Source organism: Miniopterus schreibersii, assembly GCF_964146895.1.
Source record: "Miniopterus schreibersii genome assembly, chromosome: 3".
NCBI classification, from domain to species: domain Eukaryota; kingdom Metazoa; phylum Chordata; class Mammalia; order Chiroptera; family Miniopteridae; genus Miniopterus; species Miniopterus schreibersii.
The window spans coordinates 23,662,258-23,682,043 of NC_138103.1; the positions used below are offsets into that span (position 1 = coordinate 23,662,258).

The 19,786-nt window shown below is 40.9% G+C and overlaps 2 protein-coding genes across 3 annotated transcripts in view; one reads left to right on the plus strand and one right to left on the minus strand.

The window, feature by feature from the left end:
* Positions 1-10,816: 10,816 nt before the first annotated feature.
* SBDS (SBDS ribosome maturation factor) lies at positions 10,817-16,877 on the minus strand. The gene is made up of 5 exons (XM_081132950.1): positions 15,899-16,877; positions 15,108-15,237; positions 14,250-14,450; positions 12,731-12,895; positions 10,817-11,579 (listed from the first exon to the last, which is right to left on the minus strand). The coding sequence occupies exons 1-5, from the start codon at positions 16,024-16,026 to the stop codon at positions 11,451-11,453; spliced, it is 753 nt and encodes a 250-aa protein (XP_080989076.1). The 5' UTR covers positions 16,027-16,877; the 3' UTR covers positions 10,817-11,450.
* A 79-nt stretch (positions 16,878-16,956) lies between these two features.
* LOC308554744 (S-adenosyl-L-methionine-dependent tRNA 4-demethylwyosine synthase TYW1) overlaps positions 16,957-19,786 on the plus strand; it is a 115,818-nt gene continuing 112,988 nt past the window's right edge. Inside the window, exons 1-3 of one of the 2 annotated variants that reach the window (XM_081132247.1) lie at positions 16,957-17,222; positions 18,191-18,318; positions 19,202-19,339. In XM_081132247.1, the coding sequence (XP_080988373.1) occupies positions 17,219-17,222; positions 18,191-18,318; positions 19,202-19,339 (270 nt within the window). In that variant the 5' untranslated portion in view covers positions 16,957-17,218. Of the gene's footprint in view, positions 17,223-18,190; positions 18,319-19,186; positions 19,340-19,786 lie in introns of both variants that reach the window. The other variant, XM_081132246.1, reaches the window with a different exon arrangement.

The window sequence follows — 19,786 nt, forward strand, 5'->3', positions numbered from 1 at the left end:
TTTGCTGTGTCTGCATTTCATTCCGTCTGATGGGTGTTTTCTGAGGGAAGAGTGTATGTAATAAGTAATTGAGGGTTTTTTGCAAGTAGTTTTTTCAGAGTGTCACCTATCAGAATGAGGAGCGGGCAGTGTTTACTACTAAGCTGGCCTCTCCAGGCACATGGGTCTTCCCCCTGAGAGCATGAGACCTCTTTTAGTGTTGGACCAACCAGTGCTTGCAGACCTGACCCAGATCCTGCCCAGAAGAAGTAAGTGATACAGGCCAGTAGGGAAGGTTTGAATAGGTGTGGGAGTACAGACACCTTCTCAGTTACATAAACCCTCCGTGTGCTCCTGCCTGAGTCCAGAAGCAGACTCCTCGCTGGCTGCCTTCTGTTACAGAGCTCCCGCATGTGCTGGACTCTTTCCTGGGACACTGCATCCTCTACACTTGTAGAGTTATTTGTAAAGGAAGGTCATGTTCACTAATGTGAATTATTTTTCCAATGGGCAGAGGCTCTGTGGACTTCCCTCACTCCCCAGCAGGTGCCAGGGTCGCAGAGGTCAGTCTCAAGGCACTCTGAGGGTCCAGACAGCGCTGAGGAACACGACACCTCCACGGGCTCTTTGTTTCTGCTGCTTCACCCCTTCCTGCCTTTTTGCTAATGGGTCCAACACGATCCTCACAGCACTTGGTGCCATTCACTGCTCTCCCCTTGTACCCAGATGAGTGCGCTGTTTCACCACCACAGTGCAGAGCCCTTGGCAACAAAGAGCTCACATCTTCCTTCTGCCCAGTCTGAAAATCTGGCACTAATTTCTCAAGTCAAGTTAGAGGTAGTGCTTTAAAAAGGTTTCATTTTCCTGGTGAGTGCATGATGCTTGAAGTTCCTCGGACACAAAGACAAGTCAGGAATACAGAAAAAGCAGAAGGCATGCACAGACCAGAAGCACTCTGTGGAGTCCAGTCAAGCTCACTGTGAACTAACTGTCTCAAAGAAACCTTTCTCTGCCCATCGGTGAGAGCCCTTTTTTTCACATCTGAAGACCCCAAACTCCATATACTGTGCTAGTTGTTGATTATGGGTGAACTAGAAGGGTCTGACCACTGCAAGAATAGATGGCAAGTCAGCTGTGTTATATCTAAGGGAAGAGAAGGGATTGAGTTTTGCCTTTGATATTCAGCCTCTTCCCTCCAAACTCACTCAGTATATAATCTGTTGGCAGACGAGATAAGGGAGTTACTAGGATAGAGAATGATGGTCACTATGCCCCAGTTGGGGTGATTGCAGAAGGCATCTTGGAAGAGGTGCGATTTGAAGGCACATGCAAAAAGGGGAATTTTGGACCTGGCGTTCCATGCGGAGGGCATAGCTGTGGCCCTGGTGCACGGAGAGAACTCCAGGGGCCCTGGCTTAGTGCTGGGTGGAGAATGGGAGCCCTGTGAGGACTGGCCTCCCCACCGGAGGACAAGACTCCTCCAGGCTGCCACACCCCGTGAGGGTGGTCTGCCAGGGGCCATGCAGGGAGATGCTGTACCACCATCTGGCCCAGGAAGGGAGTTCCCTAAAGTGCAGCTCAGCCATGGCAGGCACGAGCCCCGCTCTGAGGGGCTTAACCTCTCCGTGCCCCAGCTGCCTCATCTATAAAATAAAGGTAATTATTTTACCTTGAATACAGTGAGGATACAGCAAGTTAATTACTACAAAGTGATTGGAACAGCATCTAGCACTCTGTAAAGTTTATTAAAATGAGACGGTGAGGGGAGGTGTCCAGGAGTGAAACTAGTTAGTGGGCCACCTCTGGTTACCTTTTGGTAGATGGGAACTAACAAAGCAAAGAGAATCTTCCCCAGCTTCAGTCTTCCATTAACAGTGGTGCTGCCTGGGCCATGGATTCATAGCATTCATTGAGTGTGAGAACTGATGCCTGAAAGGATGTTTATATAAGTTTTATGAAATAATAATCACCCTGCATATGATGCACACTAATATTCTAAAATTTTAGTCTTTCAATTTAATTAAAAAACTGGGCTTGACGTCTAAATTGATTGCACTGCCAACTACTGGCAGGCAGCCTGCAATTTCAAAAACACTGATAAAGATAATTTATGGAGCCCTTCCAGCTGAGCGATTTCTGAGACTAAACTCCAGGATTCTAGCTGTCAAGAATTAGTTTCGTAATTTTGAGCAAGTTATGGTCTCTCCAGTCTCAGAACTGTGGTGCTGGACATCTTGAAATCACATTGACCAGACCATTTTAAAGATGAGGAAGCCATTAATCAAGAACAAAAAACGATACTCCTAGTTAAAACCTGTGTGTCTTTAAATGCTTTTGCCATCCAACAGTTCATCGCTCCCCGGCCCCTTCTTCTCCAGTCCGGCTCTCAGGTCGCATCCCAGATCTGGAAATCCCTCTCAGAGGTGCCTGACTCTTGGTCCTTTTGTACCTGTCCTTCAACCAAGTCTTGGAGTCTACCTCAGGCCGCGTCCATGACCATGTGACTGGTTCATATACCACACCTACGGAGAAGCTAAGAAGTCCACCTCTCTTTGGCCCGCAGATTCCCACTGGGCACACTTGATGGGCCCCGCGGTGGCCTGCTCCCTGGAATGGAACCGTCCCTTTTCCTCTGGCCGCTTTCCTGCTCCAGGACTGCCCAGGAGCCACTAGTGCTGGGGCAGCCACAGGCCAGCAGAGAGCGCACACGGGCAGAATCCAAGGCACACTCAGGGCCTCAGGGGCCCGTGGGCCTTCTCCAGTTCCTTGTGCTCAACCTTATCAGGTTCACCTTCTTTTAATAAGTCCTACTGTCCTGAAGAGAGAGAGAACATCATCTACCAACATGTAATTTAAGAAAAATACAGGACTAGCTGAAAAATAAAGAATAAGAGGAAAGCAACTTAATAAACTCATGTATTTCAGTAAGTAAAGGCCTGGGCACAGCTACCCTGGAAGTGACGGCGACCGGGTTAGATGCTTGTACCTGCCCGAGGATTGCTGGGCACAGGGCAGCTGCACACGCAGTGTGACAGGTGAGGTGCCGCACGAGCCCCTCAGGCCCCTGGGACGGGGCTGCTGGAGGTGTGATTTTGTTGTTCCCCAACAAAACAAAGTACGCGCTTCCCTCTGTTGAGTTGCATTTCTAGAAACTACAGTGTATGTGTAATAAATATTTGTGCAAAATAACGTTAGGTTCCAGGCCCAAGTGATTATGAAGATTTCCCACCTCTACGTGAATGTTGGATAAGACACTGGAAGCCATGTGAAATGTGACACATCTATGACTGTTGGGCCTCCGCATCCAGGGGGTGTTCCCTTCTTACTGTGATAACCAAGAGCATTCCCTAAATTTCCAAAGTGTCCCCTAGGGGTGGCGTCACTTAGTTGAAAACTGGGGCTCTATGCATTGTGCCCCAGACTGAGATTCCTGATGCCTCACCTTTTGGCTTCCAAGCAACCCTGAGCGCTTAGAGCAGCTGTCATTTCCCCAACACCTACCGAGCAAGTCCACCAGCCTATGACCTGTGCCTCTTCCTCTCCGGTTTCCCTGACTGTGGGCCACACCTCAAGGTGATGCTGGGCCCTTGCCCCTAATGCTGCAGGAGGAAGCGGGGTTGGTCCAGGAGGACAGTCCTTGCTTTGCCTACTGCTGCAGTGATGTCCATTTGGTACTCAGTGGAAGCCCAGGTTCCACCCAGGCAGGCGTTGGGGCAGGGAGACAAGTGGTGCGCTTTCTACCCTTTGTCCTGCACGCATTCCCCCTCCACCCTCCACCCCAAAGCACAGAATGCCATGGGAGCTAGAAAAGGGAGTAACCGATTTTACGCACAATCGTATATTTTCGCCATACCCAGATACTGAACAATAATAGCCTGCAGCTTTGGGGTGTAAGCAATTTACTCGTAAAGTTGCTGGTGCAACAGAAACATGCTGCGTAGTGGACTGGGTGGGTGGCTTGTGTTGGGTGATTCATGGGGTGGATGTAGTATGAACTGGAAAGAAGCCAAAAATACACAGTGGAAGACCAAGAGTTTGGCCAGAAGTATGCAGTATGTGAAGAATGTGGGCTATGCAACTTTTGGTGATTGCGAAGTTATTTTGGCTTGGGTTGGACTCTGAAAAAAATGGAACATGTTAAAAGCTTAAGCAAGGCAAGCAAAGCAAAAATAAAATAAATATCCTTGAGGTGTTCTGCCCAGAATCTGAAAGTCTTGGCAACAAATGAATGAAGCAACATGCACATATGTGGATGTGGGTGGGTTTTAGATGGTAATGCAAATTAAAACCACAAGTTATCACTACACACCTATTAGAATTGCTAAAAAAACAGTGGCAACATCAACTGGTGAGAACACAGAGAAACGGAATTACTTATACATTGCTGCTGGGAATGTAAAATAGCAAACCCACTCTGGAAAACTGGAGCTGCTTATAAAACTAAGCATATCTACCATACTTCCCAGAAGTTGTACTTTTGGGAGTTTATCCCAGAGAAATTAAAAATGTATGTTCACAAAAAACCTGTGCATAAATGTTCATAGTAGCTTTATTCATAAAAACAAAAAACTGGAAATAAACCCAGATGTTCTTCAATGGGTGAATGGTTAAACAGATTGTGTGTCTTAGTCTTTTGGGGCGCCTCTAACAAATTACCATAGAGTGAGTGGCTTATAAACAGTAGATTTTGGCCACAAGCCTGGCACTAATGGCGGCCAGACTCGGTTCGCAGTGTAGCCTCTCCCAGGCACCTCCAATCCAGAGCAATCTGCAGGTTACTTTGTAGCTCGGACCAGGTGGCCCCAGGCTGGGCACAGGAAGTGGCTGACCTTGGCTTTCACCGGAGCCTGCCTCTCTCATGGCCCCAGAACCAACACACAAGAAACAAGAACAATCTCAAACAATTTAACTCTGTATCTAAAGGAACTAGAAAAAGAACAAACAAAATGCAAAATACACAGAAAAAAGGAAATAAGACCAGAAATTTAAAAAAAGAAAAGATCAATAAAACTAAGAGTTTGTTCTTTGAAAAGATAAAATTGACAAACGTTAGCCAAACTCATCAAGAAAAGAGAGTCCAAATAAATAAAATCAGAAATGAAAGAAGTCACAGTTGACACCACAGAAATACAAGGAATCAAAAAATACTACAAACAATTATAGTCCAACAAATTTGACCATCTAGAAGAAATGAATAAATTTCTAGAAGAATGTAACCTTTTAAAGCTGACCCAGGAAAAAATAGAATATCTAGAGACCAGTGGCTAGAAATGAAATAGAAACAACAAAAAGCTCCCAACAAATAAAAGTTCAGGATCAGATGGCTTCACAGGTGAATTCTACCAAACATTCAAAGAATAAATATCCTTCTTAAACGGCCCCAGAAAATTGAAGAGGAAGAGATGATTCCCAACTCATTCTACAGAGTGTGTAGAAACATATAACAAATGAGTAAACAAAACAGAAACAGACTCAGTGAGAGCAAACTGATGAGGAGGTTGAGGGGATGAGTGAAAAAAATTAGTGAAATGAAAATACTTTAAAATTTAAAAATAAAAGGCATTGGATATTTGGGTGGGAGTGTTAACTGCACGTATTAGGTGCATGCATTAGTAAAACAAGAGTAGTCATTTTTAATTCTTCAAAGAATTGCATCTCACCCTCAATGATAACATCAAGGTCTCACCTGCCCATCCAACTACATCTCAAATTTGCTGCTGTATATCAAGGAGAATTACACCTGAAGCGGACCCGAGCAGGCTTCTAGGCCTGGATTTAGAGCTGTGTGCCTTTGGAATGTGGAATGTGGCACCCTCCCACCAACGTTTACGCATGTTTTCTTTCCCTTGCGGCCTTTAGTTCCGTTTTGGCCCAGTTAGTCTTAGGAGAGAGGGCCTTCAAATAGCTCCTATCACGCCCTGAATATCAGCCCCAAAATGGGCCCAAGTTCTGACCATTGGCAGGAGGACCTGGCAAAGGGTCTGGCCATTTGTGATCCTGGGGAGGATTTTCTCCAGGCGTCTGTCTGGAAGATTGCACGACTACAATGTAATATAGTGGGTGGTTTGATAGTGTAAATAGATTTAAATTTTGTTCCAAGTCTGATTTCTGTTCTTTAGTTTGTTAAGGGAGTGTGTCTCAGGCTAGCCATGATAATCCTTTTGTCTTTCTTTTCATTTGATCCTCACATAGCTACCGACGGGACATCGGTTTTAGGGGACAGCCCTTTAAAAAATCCTTGCAAATGTCTTATCAAACTCTAAGCCAAGACAAGCAGTAAATTCTTCTGGCCGCATTGAAGCCTTTATTTTCTCCCCAAGGACCTTCAAAGGGATCTTGATAAATACCCAATGCCTTTGTCTCCTAATCAGAACACTATTTGGGCTTCTGCCTGAACCAGTGTGTCCCGCCCGAATAGCTATTCTTTGATCTCAGATATTTGCTTGTTGCTTCACACTTTGAAAGGCAGTTTATTTTTAGGTTAACAGGATACACAGGTAGATATGTCGCATTTAGAAGAATAACTACTTACTATTTTACAATAAGGAGGTATCTCTATTTAACTATTTGCTATTGATGGTTATTTTCAGTTCTTACAAGCAGAAAATATCATTGTATGTATCTCCTTAGAATCTAGGTAATTTTATTTCTGGAGGATAGACACCTAAATAAAATCGCTGTATCAAGAGGTGTGCATATTTAATACTTTAAAGATACCATCAGATTGCTTTCCCTAAAGATTATAGCAATTTATACTTCCATCAGTAAATGCCTGAAAGTGCCTGTTCCTCCATATCTTTGACAATATCAGAATTAATCTATTTTCAGTATAAATAGAAAATGGCTTCTCATTATTTTACATTGCTCTAAGTTGACTCTTATTTTGCATTTATTTTAAAATTAATGTATCCATATTTCCAGTGCTTGAGGATGATCGTAAGACCTTTTAATTGCTTGTTCTAATTTGTTGGCCTTTCACCTGTCTTACATGTTGCACATGTATTCTTCCAACCATGCTTTCTCTAAACTTTGTCTTTTGTCATTCAGAAATTTCACCTTAATGTGTAGTTAAATCTTAGTATTTTCTTTTATAGTTTCTAGGTTTCCTGTTTTTCTTAAGAAGGCCTCTTTTACTGTTTTCCTATATTTTCTAACATTTTCCTGGTTTTATTTTTACACTATGTCCTATAATTCATGTAGAATTATTATTTTTTCTGTTACGAGGTAAGAGTCGAACTTTGTTAGATATATGGCCAATTATACAGATGTCATTTTGCGAACCAACCATTCTTTGCTGATCATAATGAAATATCCATAATCTATAGTTTCTACTTGTCATAACAAGTTACCACACATTTAGCAGTTTGAAATGCGCAAATGTTCCATATGTCAGAAGCACGGTGCAGTCTCACTGGGCTAAAATCAAAGGGTCCGCAGGGCTGTGTTCCATCCTGGGGACTCTAAGGGAGCATGTTTCCTTCCTGCCTCAGGTTGTTGGCAGAATTTAGTTCCTTCCAGGCCTCCATTTCCCTGATGGCTGTCAACTGAGGGTCCTTTCTAGCTTCTGGAGGCTGGCTGTCCTCTTCGACCCGGGGTTCCATTCCTCCACCTTCAATGCCAGCAAGGATGCCTTAAGCACCTCTCACACTTCAGATCTTTCCTGCCCCTTCTTCCATTGTTTTATTTCTCTGAACCAGTCTTTCTGCTTTTCTAGTCCATTTTAAGGGCTCATGTAATTACACTGGGACCACCTGGATAATCCAGGATAGTCTCCCTATTTTAAGGTAATTTTAAATCCATCTGCAAAATTTCTTTTGCCATATAAGATATATTCACAGGTTCCGGAGATTAGGGCATGGACATCTTTTCTTTAGTTGAGTGGGTGGGTGGGGGCATTATTCTGCCAACCAGAGCTATATTTATAATACATCTTCATCTATATTGGGTATTGGGCCCACACCTCTGGGCTCTGTTCTGCCACATTGGCCCATTCTGTGCCAATTCTATATTGCCTTGACCACTGCAGCTTTATAGAAAGTTTTATTGTTTGGTTAATACAATTTCCTTTTGACTAATCTTTTTCAAGCTTTAAAAGCTAGGTAGGCCTTTATCCAAGCTTTCTTCCTGACTCTTAATGTCAGCCACAGTATAGTAATTTTGGAGTTGCTTTAGCAGGGAGTTGGAGGGGAGCAATCATTTTATGAAACATTTCTAAACATTTTATTAAAAATTCTTATATTAAACATTTAAAAATTCTTATGCTATTGCTCTCATAAACTTTGGAATTATTGTTGAGAATAAGGATTTTGGCATTTGCGGATAAACATTTTATTAAGGACCAGCTCACTTCCTCAGGTTGCCTGGGAGAATGAACTATATTGTAAATAAACCTTTGACCCTGTGACACAAGAACCCACTATGTAGAGTTGCCCTGATAAGCAGCTTTGTGGTGTATCAATGCCTGTGATTGACTGCCTTTGTGACTTCGAATTGGAGGTTCATATATGTAAACAATTTGTTTTCTCCATCCATGGCCACTTAATACCAGACGCTCACTCAGCTTTCCTGGTTGAAGTCATAACAGCTTTTTTGTACCCGGTTTCCACTGCTCTGGAAAATGTCTGTCTTTATTAGAGGGGCCCCCAAAGTGAGCTTCATGAATATTTCATGTTATACTCTCCATATCTGGAAAAGATCCATATAACTCCTTTTGCTTGATTTGGTAATAGACAATTTTATTTACATAGCTGTAATGTTCTTTAACTGATGTTTACTTCAAAGCAAAATCACAACTGCAGTAATTAGTCCTTTTAAAAATATTTCACATTATGAAACCTTAATTATGGCATCAAATTCAATAAAATTCCTGAATTCCTGAACAGTCACTCTATGAGAAAATTAGGCAGTTATCATTCAAGCATTACACAATTATTTCTTTATACAAATTTCATTAAGAAATGCTTTCTTTCAAATTACTCCTTTGTCATGCCAGTGTGTACCCAAAAAACCCTATAATCTGCAAAGTTTTATCCACAAACTATTTTACCTTAATTACATGTAAGATCCCTCCTCTTGACCTTTTCTATCTCCATAGGACAGTAAGAAATCAGCTTACGGACCTTTTCCCTTGAAAATCATGTCAGTCATGCTTGTCCACAAGAGGGCCACTCATGAATCCTTTGGCATTCAAGTGGCTCACCAGACAAAAAATCTTAATGTAAATGTAGGAGACAGGTCCACTCTTCTCTGCAAAATGACTTTCTTCAATTCCTCAACCCATGTATCTCCATTCTCTGACAACCAAAAATCTATAGAAATTCAACAAGGAATTTGGTGAAACTAATGACTCTTCCTGGGGTGTTTGGAAGGGGCCGTGGGTTATTCAACTATGTTTGTTCAGTGTTGTGAAGCTGGAATATCCATGCTTATTACTCTGCTGACATTTATTCCTTACCTACTGCTCCAAACCATGGTGGGATACACACAAATGGCAAATCTCCTGCCCTTGAGGAGCTCACAATCTAGCATGCCAGACAGGTATTTAAGCAGCTATTATACAATGTAGGGTGAAATCGAGGCCTATGAGAATTTCAGTGGAAAGAGGTTCCATAGGCTGGAGTGCATAATTGCGTATGGATGCAAGGGAAGCTGAAGAGGGTTAATTCTAAAACATCATCCTGACCAAATGTACAAAATACAGCTTGCACTGAAAAAGCAAAACAGATCAATCCTTAACATAACCCACTAGAGCAGTGGTACTGGGAAGATGATCGCCCTACTGAGTAATGAGACCAATATAAGGCAACGATTTTCAACTGATGTGCTGCAAGAATTTTTAAAACATGCAATACCTGAATGATTAGTCAGGGACAATGACTGCTTTTCAAATAAAAAAATGACAACAGCCAACGCAATAGCCGTCTGGTGTGAATGAATCAAAATTGTTTTGTTTTGATGAGATTGACAAATATTTTTGGTGTGCTGCAGAATTTTAGTAATTAGTTTATATGTGCCATGAGAAATCACTGACATAAGGTAAACATTTTTTATAGGTCAGAAGCATGACTCAGATGTGATCTACACTGACACTTTTAAAAACTCCAGCTTTTTAGAGATGAATAATGAAATGAGAAAAACTTAAGGCAGTGTTGAAGTTTCCTACTCAAGATGTAGTTATTGAAAATTTTTAGTAACTCTGAGTTTTGACCTGAAACACTGCTCTAACTACTTAAGCTATAAAGAATAAACTTCATTGGTTAAAATTATTTCCAGGGACTTCAAGTTTCCATTACACAACTAAAATGATGTCAGTGAGAGGGTCATCTTAAGGATTATATCAAACTTCATTTTCAACATAAGCAGAATGTGTGTCCCCATGTTATCAAACAAGAATATTTTTTGACACAAGAAAAAAAAATTTGACTTCATAATTTCAATTGAAGTCATTATAAAATAGGACATTTCTGGGAACTTAGATTAGCAGTGAATTCTGTGTGCTTTCAGAACCTGTTCAAGAACTCTTTTTCAGTTGAAAAAATTCTGTCCACAAAATGCATCTATGTTTGAGTGAAACACGGATTTTAGAATCTCTTTTGAGGACAAGTAGATTTTTAAAAACTTGCATGTTGCCCATTTAAGTGTTAATACTAAAACAAATTCAATTACATCTCCAATAATATCAGCTAAGATATAGCAAGTGTTTATCAGAACAGGCCCTGTTCTAAGTGCTGCTCATACTGACATTTAAGCGTGCTAATGACTCTTTCACCCCACCAGGTAAGACGCAGAGGGGAAAAGGAAGGAAGGAAGCTGTCCAGAAACACAAGCCATAGCTTAATAACTATAATAAAGAGTGGTTTTATTGACTTCATAATTTCAGCTATATTAACATATATTATAAACTTTAGAATTAGAAATAAATGACTTTTTTTAACTGGGAATAATCTAGGTTATGGCAGCATGTTTAATGAAAATTATTTAAGTCTTGCACAGTCATATATATTTTTCAGATAATCAGGAAGCCATTACCTAAGCTTTATATTAGGCCACGATATAGTTACTCCTATACATGCGTTTCATTAAGTAGAAATAAGAGTTTTCTTTTTCAGCAAATACTCCCTTTTTGTTATACAGATATATCCTCCCCAAATTAATCTTATAATGTACAAAATTTAACTTTTTATCCACAAGAGCTGCCTCAAATAACTTTCACCTTGGAAAGCTACAAAGGCACAACACAGTACTCTGGACTTTTGTATCTTGAATTTTTCATTTTTACCTAACACCTAAATTTACAAATAAAACTAAATTAACCACACATTATAATACTTATTTAACAAGGTCTTTTTTGTTTAACCAAAGATGGAAAACATAAACTAGTCTGAGCAAGTATTTGGCAATCACAGAAAGAAAACAGGACTGTGGGAAATAAAAATGTTTTAGTGTTTCAAAGCTGAAGAGACTGATGGACATCATTCAAATTTCTCATCTCCTTCTTCCACATCTTTCAGATTGAGCACTTCCAAAGAACCTTTGCCTTTTGTCTCCTTTTGTATTAGCTCATCAATTTCTCTGAAGCAGCCTGGGTCAATTAGACATACCTGGAACATTTAACACAGCTGTTGACCACACGAAGAGGAACAATACAGAATGAACACAACTTTAACTTCCTCTAAAACAAACACAAATCTTTCCAGATATCTCTACTACTACAGTTCTACAGTGCAACACAGAAGACAACGCCTGGGGCAGCAGACTGTAGTCCAGCCCCTGCCCCTAAGTGTGCCTGGAGGCTCCTGTGACAAGGCATAACCTCCTTGCTTGAAGAGTTATCTGAATTCCTCAGCTGTGAGAGAAAATGGTTGGATGAGACGACTATGGTCCTTTTCATACAGAAACTCAGCATGAAATTTTATAGTTTAATAAAATCACCTCTTTTTATTCATACCTGAAGGAGAGAAAGAAACTTGAAGGCCTATACAGAAATCATGCATAAAGTTTTGAAAGGATTTTAGAACTTCAGAGTGTCAGATTTGTTTCACATCTAAAGTGGAATGCTCAACAATCCTCTGGACCTCATTTATTTCTAAAGCTGCTACAAAGTCTAGGGACATGAATTTGTAAAGCTGAGTTTACACTATGTCAGAAGCTATGCAGTGATGACTCAGAGACACAATGTCTTTGCTGCTGCTTTAAAATGTTCCGTGGTGCCATGGCAGGGTAGCTTAGTTGGTTAGAGCATCGTCCCGATACGCCAAGGTTTTGGGTTCAATTCCCAATCAGGGCACATACAAGACTCAACCAATGAATGCATAAATAAGTGGGAAAACAAATCGATGTCTCCCTCTCTCTCTAAAAAAAATGAGACTGATCAACTTTTAGTCTTTTATTTCCCTATAATATAAGACTCACTGTAAAATATATTCCCATCTAAAATCTGGATAAATCTTTAAACAAAGACTCATTGTAAAATATATTCTCATCTAAAATCTGGATAAATCTTTAAACAAGGAGGTTAATGCTTTGTCACATGACCAGCATGATTTTATCATAATTTAACTAGAAAACAACAACAAAAAATCATAAGTGTGTTTAACTACAATTTAGTTCTACTTAGACCTTAACATTTTTACCTAATTCTAGGTAAGATGTTTCTGTTCACACCTTCTAAATGTTTGTTATACATTTATGACTAGAGAAGAAACTATTTTGGTAACAGGGAGACAGAGAAATAAGAATCTTTTAATCTTACGATTTCTAATTGTTGATTGTAGTCCTCACTTTCTATAACCTTGATCAGTGGCTTCAGCTTTTCTTTCAGCTTTTTTCCTTCATGCACTGGAAGAATAAACCGAACTCTCATGTGAGCACGTTCTATCTTCATTTTCTCCTTTAACTGCTTTATCACTTCCAAGGCCTATCAAGACAAAATTGAAAATGTTTGCAATTTCTTTGCTGCTTCTGCTGCCTTATTTCATAAGGTATTCAAAACACAGCTGTTTCCATCTGGCTGGATTAGGCAATGGTTTCTTAGATATGACATGAGCACAAGCAAATAAAGAGAAAAAAGTAGGTAAATTGGACTTTAAGATGAAAACTTTTGTGCTTCCAAAAACTGAAAAGACAACCCAAAGAATGGGGAAATGTTAGAAAATTATACATTTGATAAGGTACTAGTATTTAGAATATAGAAAAATTTACAACTCAATAATAGAGACAAATAACCAAGCAAAAAGTGGTCAAAGGATCCGAACACTGGTTTCTCCAGAGAGACAAAGGGTCAATACAATAAGCACATGAAAATATGCTCAAATCATTAGTCATGAAGGAAATGCAAATCAAACCAGAATGTTAACCCCAGGATGGCTAAAAAAGGCACGCAGTAACAAATTGTCAACAACCTGGAGAAACTGGAGCCCTTGTCCATTGATTATGGGAATGTAAAAAGGTACAGCTGTTTTGGAATATGATTTGGCATTTCCTCAAAAGGTAAAACACAGGGGTTACCATGTGTCTAGCAATTTCATTCCTGGGTATAGAGAAATGAAAATATGTGTCCACAGAAAACCTGTAATGAATTTCATAGCATTATTCACAATAGCTAAAAAGTGGAAAACAACCCAAACGTCCACCTACTAAAGAATGAAAAATTAAAATGTGGTATTTCCATACAATGGGATATTATTCAGTCATAAAAATGTTAATATTTGTCTGCAAGAACAATGTAAGTAGCAAGAATGAAGTACTAATACATGTTACAACATGGATGAACCTTGAAAAGGTCACATGTTGTATGACTCCATTTATATGAAATGTTCAGAATAAACAAGTCCATAGAGACAGAGGCTGCCAAGGGCTTGTGAGAGGGGGTAATGGGGTAATGAAAATGTTCTCAAATTAGTACGAAAGGTTGGAAAACTCTGAATATACCAATGAATTATATACTTTTAAAAGGTGACTTTTATGGTAAGTGAATTATATGCAAGTTTAAAAAAAAAAATCTAAAAAGTGGAGTTACAATGACTCTTTAAAAGTCCAAGTTTTATCTTTAAAAGTTTGATTTGGATAAGGAGATGAGAGTCCTATGTATATTTGTGTTTAGTTAAAAAAAAATCTACCTCTCCTCTGTACAATACATTCTTTCCCTCCCCTCTCCCCAAACCCTACCCACTTGCTTTCTAGTAGTATCATTTTATTGTTAGATATTTTAACGATTTCCTCAGAGAAAACATTTTTATGGCTACTTTTTGATGACATTAAAAACCACTAACCTGCTGTTTTGTACTCTTGTTGGTGTTGACTGAGTAGTGGATGTCCTTCATTGCTCTCTCGATAAGGATAACAGTGTATGGTCTCTTTGTTTCAGGGTTCACACATTTGTCAGCTACAATAGTTGCAATGTCCCTAAACATCTGCTCCAGCTGCGTATGCCGTTCTTTATCTGATACCTGAACCTCCCCTTTAGTCAAAATCTAAGAGAAAAAAAAAATCCCAACAAATTTAAGAAAGCAATGTCTTTATTACATACTATTTGTTAACTAACCACAAGAATAACTTAGGAGAAAATTAAATTTCATCCTCTCTCGCTACTGAAATGTAGGTAATAACTTGAACTTTGCCTAAAGAATGTACTGGATTATCTTGTGCTCCAAAATGTCACTTATTTAGGATTAGGAGGGGAAAAGGCAATCTTAGCAAAGGGTCTAAATGATGAACTACTTGAATAGAAATTCTATTTTCACATATATTACATTAAAAGTATGTGAAGGAACAAAATAAGGCAGTTTAGTAGAAAATTTAATTTCTAGAGGCTTTGGAAAAAAATATCCACGTCCTAACTATGTATGGTGACTTACTGTGGTGATGATTTCATAAGCTGTATAAATGCTGAATCACTATGTTGTACACCTGAAACTAATACATTGTATGTCAACTATACGTCAATTGAAAAAAAAAAAAAATCCATGTCCTAAATTACTAAAAGTGATATTGTGGCAGATCATATTACTGCGTGGTTAACTGCTCACTCCAAAAAAAAAAAAGAAATACTTAAAAGTTTAACACACCTCTAAGTATTTACATTACAAATGGATATTAGGGTCAGTTATGCTGCTGCTGTTAAAACCCACCTGCTTACAGATTTCAGTCTGGTCATCTGTTCCAAACGCACTGATGAGATCTTCCTTCTTTGCAACCTGACCTTTAGAAACATTTACAAACACTGAGTGGGTCTGCAGAACTTCATCAAGGTCTTTTTCCCTTGTGAGGACAGGAGAGAAAGCCCTACGTGAGTACGCTTGAAACGTCAATTCATTCACACTTAAATACCAGATGGCTACGATATAAATAGCAAGAAACAACAAATACTCCTAAAAGCCCCTCAGTGCCGAGGAAACATTTAAAAAAACTCAGAACCGCGTTCGTATTCGCATTTACTCATTGGGTTAAAACGTCCTGAGAGGATGTATGTACTGGACACTGGGGGTGGGGGTCGGGGTCGGGGTCTGGGTCTGGCCCCGCCACTTAATTCTGGCCCCTAGATGGCAGCAGTGAGCACACTACGCACTTGGGTGGTCCTGGGCTACTTGCCATCTGTGACACCGGATGTCCTATAACTAGTATTTGTAAGACCAGGCTCTTTGCCTTTATCATTATTCTGGCAAAAAGAGCGTAATTATAGAGGTTTCTTGTGACCGCACCAGAGCAAAGCAAAACCAAATTTCAAAAAACAACCCAAACAAAAAAAGGAACGCCTGGTTTAGGCGCTAAGCCCGGGAAGAACAGCGACTTCTCGCGCTCCCAGCAGGGAAAAAGTTTTCCAGTTCCTTCCCCAGCCTGGCCCATCCGCTAGCCCACCAGAGGCAGGCCGCCTCGGAGGCGCCCCGCTGCGGCCGGGGCCCGGAGGCAGAGGGTGACTCACACGCCGCTCCGCCAGCCGACGACTTTGTTTTTGTAGCAGGCGATTTCGAAACGCTTCCCCGCGCGCTTCATGCGTACCACAGCCACATTTGTTAGGCGGATCTGGTTGGTGGGGGTGAAGATAGACATCGCGGCTGTTCACAGACCGTGGGTCCGGCGAACCGCGGCACACTCGCGCCGGCCTCGGAGCCCCCTGCGCCGGCTTCGCTGTAACTCCCCGGCGGCGCGCGGGACAGTCTCGCCCGTAGAGTGCGCAGCCTCGCAACTAACGGCCGAGCGGACCGCCACAACCCACTCAGCGGGCTTACTGCGTAGGCGAACCGGACCCGGAAAAGGGAGCAATGACGCCTGCGCACTGTGGCTTTTACGACGTCGTTCTGTGCCGGAAAAGAGAGACGCACTTCCCCAGGTAATATTTCACCAATGAGCTCAAGAGCTCTGATTAGCTGTTGAAGCCGATATTTGCAGGTCGGGTGGAAACACAGCGCCGATGCCTCATAGTTCCGCAGAGTTCAGTGCCACCCACCTTAACCTTTCATTACGGAATATTTTTTAACATACAACACAGAGGAAAAAGTGCAAGGAGTGTCCATGTACCCATCAATCCGCTTCAATCATTATCAACATTTTGGCATTCTTGCTTCATTCTTTCTCCCTTTTTTTTTTTGTTGGGGTGTTTTAAAGCAAATAATGATAAGGTTTAGCTTTAAGTACTTGTCTATCCTAAAATACACCCAACACGATTAACCATAATTCCTTCGCATTATCTAATAGACAGTCTATAATAAAATTCCTCCTACATACTGCCCTTTCACAGTCGGTGTGTTTCAACACAGATCCAAACGGGTCTACAGACTGTATTTGCTTGATGACGCCCTTGGTCTCTTTTAACGCCCCTTTTCCCCCGTTAAGCCACTTCAGTTTTGACGGTGCTTTGACACACTGGCTCCTTCCTCCCCAGTGCCAACTCCGGAAGGGGCGGAGTTCTCCGGCTGCCCCGCCCAGAATTCTGGGCGGTGCTTCTCTTTAGGCCCGCCCCTTTCCCCTCTGAGCCAATCCGAGCAGGACCAGGAAAGCTCCGGTTCCCTCGCCGCGGGCTCTAAGCAATGCTCCCCTCGGGGGCCGCCTCTTCCCCCTCTGAGCCAATCCCGGTGAGCCTGCGAGTGGCATGGCTTCTTCCAGCTCCGGGATCTCAGGTTATGCAACTAGTTAATGCTGCGAGCTAGTCGTGACGGCCTCCCAGTACCCAGGCTAGCCGCCAGGTGTTTCAGGTCCGCGCTCCCAGTCTCCCGTCGGGCGCAGAGCCCAGGCTCTGAGGAGAATGGGTAAGGGCCCCGGGCCGACAGAGTTCGTGAGGCGGGAGGGGAGACACCGTGTTCCTGAGACCCTCTCCCCGCCGGGTGGCGTTCTCGGGACCCTTCAGAGATCGTTGCCCTTGTTAGCACGGGTACCTCTGGGGGCAAGGGAGGATCGATCTCTGCTTTTGACTTGACTGTTGCCTTTTGCTTCTAACCTCAAGTGAAGGGTGGAGAAAGCTGACACCTTCCACCCACCCCTCACCCACGTGTGTCCAGTACCTTTCCAGGGTGGAGCAGCACCTGCGAACACTTGGGGCTTCGCCTTTTTAAATTGACCCCAGGTCAATTTAACATCTGAGGCCAGGTCCATTCATATCTCCCTCCAAAATGGGGCGTGAGGTCCGTTATTTAAGGACTCTTTACAAGGACCCAATTAGAAAAAAGGGAATAGTTTTAGTACTATTTTAAGCTTTTCTTATGGAGCAAGCATAACAGCGAAATTAACTCATATAAAGTGTTTTGAGTCAGTTTCCTTTTGCTTCGAAATGCTATCTCCAAATAAAGATTTTATATATATATATACACTTGAGTTAGCATTATCATAACTTTATAACATTGCCACATAATATATTATTATGATATATATATATATTTTAATTGATTTTAGAGGGAGGAAGAGAGAGAGGGAGAGAAACATTGATGTGAGAGAAATCTATTGGTTGCCTCCAGCACCTGCCCGGCCAGGGATGGAACCCGCAACCTGGGTATGTGCCCTGACCAGAATTTAACCTGTAGGGGATGACGTTCCAACCAACTGAGCCACACTAGCCAGGGCATGTATTATTTTTAATAAAGTTAATTTTCTGTAGATTTCTTAGCCTTGTTGTTGAATATAGAGGTTGGTTTTATTTACTTTTATTTTTTAAAATAAGAGTGGATGTCTTTGTATATGTAGCTTTAAATAAAATTACATATATGTATTATTTTAAATTTAGATTCTTCTTTGGATACATGGGACTTCTCACCTTTAATATCACTGTGGATAAACAGATATTACATATATTTGGGCTTTGCCTTTGGTATTACCCTCTGGATTTGTTTCCAGATTATCATCAGGAAGCAGGTAAGTGGAGTTATTATTATTTTTAATGTTTTTTTATTGATTTCAGAGGATGGAAGAGGGAGAGAGAGAGTTAGAAACATAAGTGGTGAGAGTCATTGATCAGCTGCCTCTTGCACGCCCCCTACTGGGAACTGAGTCTGCAGCCTGAGTATGTGCCCTGACTGGGAATCGAACCCCGGATCTCCTGGATCATAGGTTGATGCTCAACTGTTGAGCCATGCTGGCCAGGCAGTGGAGTTATTTTTTTATAGAGAGTATCAAGGCATCAGATTTTATAGACAATTTAGAGTGCACATTTTCTAAGGCATTCAGAAAAATGCAGAAAAGCTAAAAGAAACTAAATCACTTTTATGTTTAGTTTCTAGACATTTTTTTTACTGCCTAAAAAAGTTTGTTCTCAGTTTCTACAGGCTAAATTACTGTGGACTAAGTTATATTTACCTTTTCTTTGATGGGCTGTGGATGTCTCATTCTTAAGATACAGGAAGATTTTGTAATGAAAAATTAAACTTTTGTAGAAAACTAAATTTGTTTCACATCTTTAAAGGGTAGTAGTCTCTTTTCTTTCCACTAATTATGGATCAAAAAATAGGTTTCTACACTTATCCCACTAAAATACATTATGAATGAAAGTATGTATAGTTTTATCTTTGAATAATACTTTCATCCATATAATACTATAAGGGGAATCATTATGGTCTTTAGAAATGTGGTTCTTGCCTTTTAAGGACCTAATTATACCAAGGGCTTAGTATTTGAGGAATACAACCAGAAAGATTAAGAGAATAATAAAATGGGTCAGTATTTGGGCTAATTTTCATTCTTGCTGAAGTTGGGCAAAGATTTAAACTTGATGGATTTGTGCAAGTCATTTATCTTCCAGGACAAGAACTCACAGGAGAAATCAGTTCCTAAAGCAACTCGGGATTTGATGACAAATGGTTATATCTCTCTTCCCAAGAAGGAAGTCTTTGTGTCTGGAGTGAAGATTTTCTATGGTTCCCAGACTGGTACAGCAAAGGTAAGAACTTTTTATGACACTTTTCCTTGGATTTCCTGATCTTTTAAGGATTTCCTGAAAAGTGTCTTTTAAGCAGTGAACTGAATTGGTCTTCCAGTCTTCTTTCATCTTTTCCTCCTTTTCCAGCATCCATTTTCATTTCTGGGATGGTAGATAGGTTTCATCTCTTGTGCCCAATTCCACCTGATTGGTGGTGTCTGGTGGTCACTATCATGAGGTGTTTTTGTTGTGAAGCTTGCTTCTGGCTCAGCAGAGTGGAGAGAGTTGCAAGTCATTATTGATGCCTGTTGGTATAGAGTAAGAGATAGTGGAAAGAGAATGGCAGCAGTAGTGTCCAGTTTGGGCTCTGAATTTCACAACTTCACACATCTATTTAATGAAATGTATTTTGATTTCTAATAGTGTTAAAGTATTAGTGATAGACATGGAAAACTGTTTCAAGTACAG

Coding starts and splice junctions, on each gene's coding strand:
- SBDS (XM_081132950.1), bottom strand. CDS start 16,026: ATGTCTATCTTCACCCCCACCAACCAGATCCGCCTAACAAATGTGGCT. Junction 15,238..15,898: donor GTCGGCTGGCGGAGCGGCGT/GTGAGTCACCCT, acceptor TGTCCTCACAAG/GGAAAAAGACCTTGATGAAG. Junction 14,451..15,107: donor AGACTGAAATCTGTAAGCAG/GTGGGTTTTAAC, acceptor TTTTTCTCTTAG/ATTTTGACTAAAGGGGAGGT.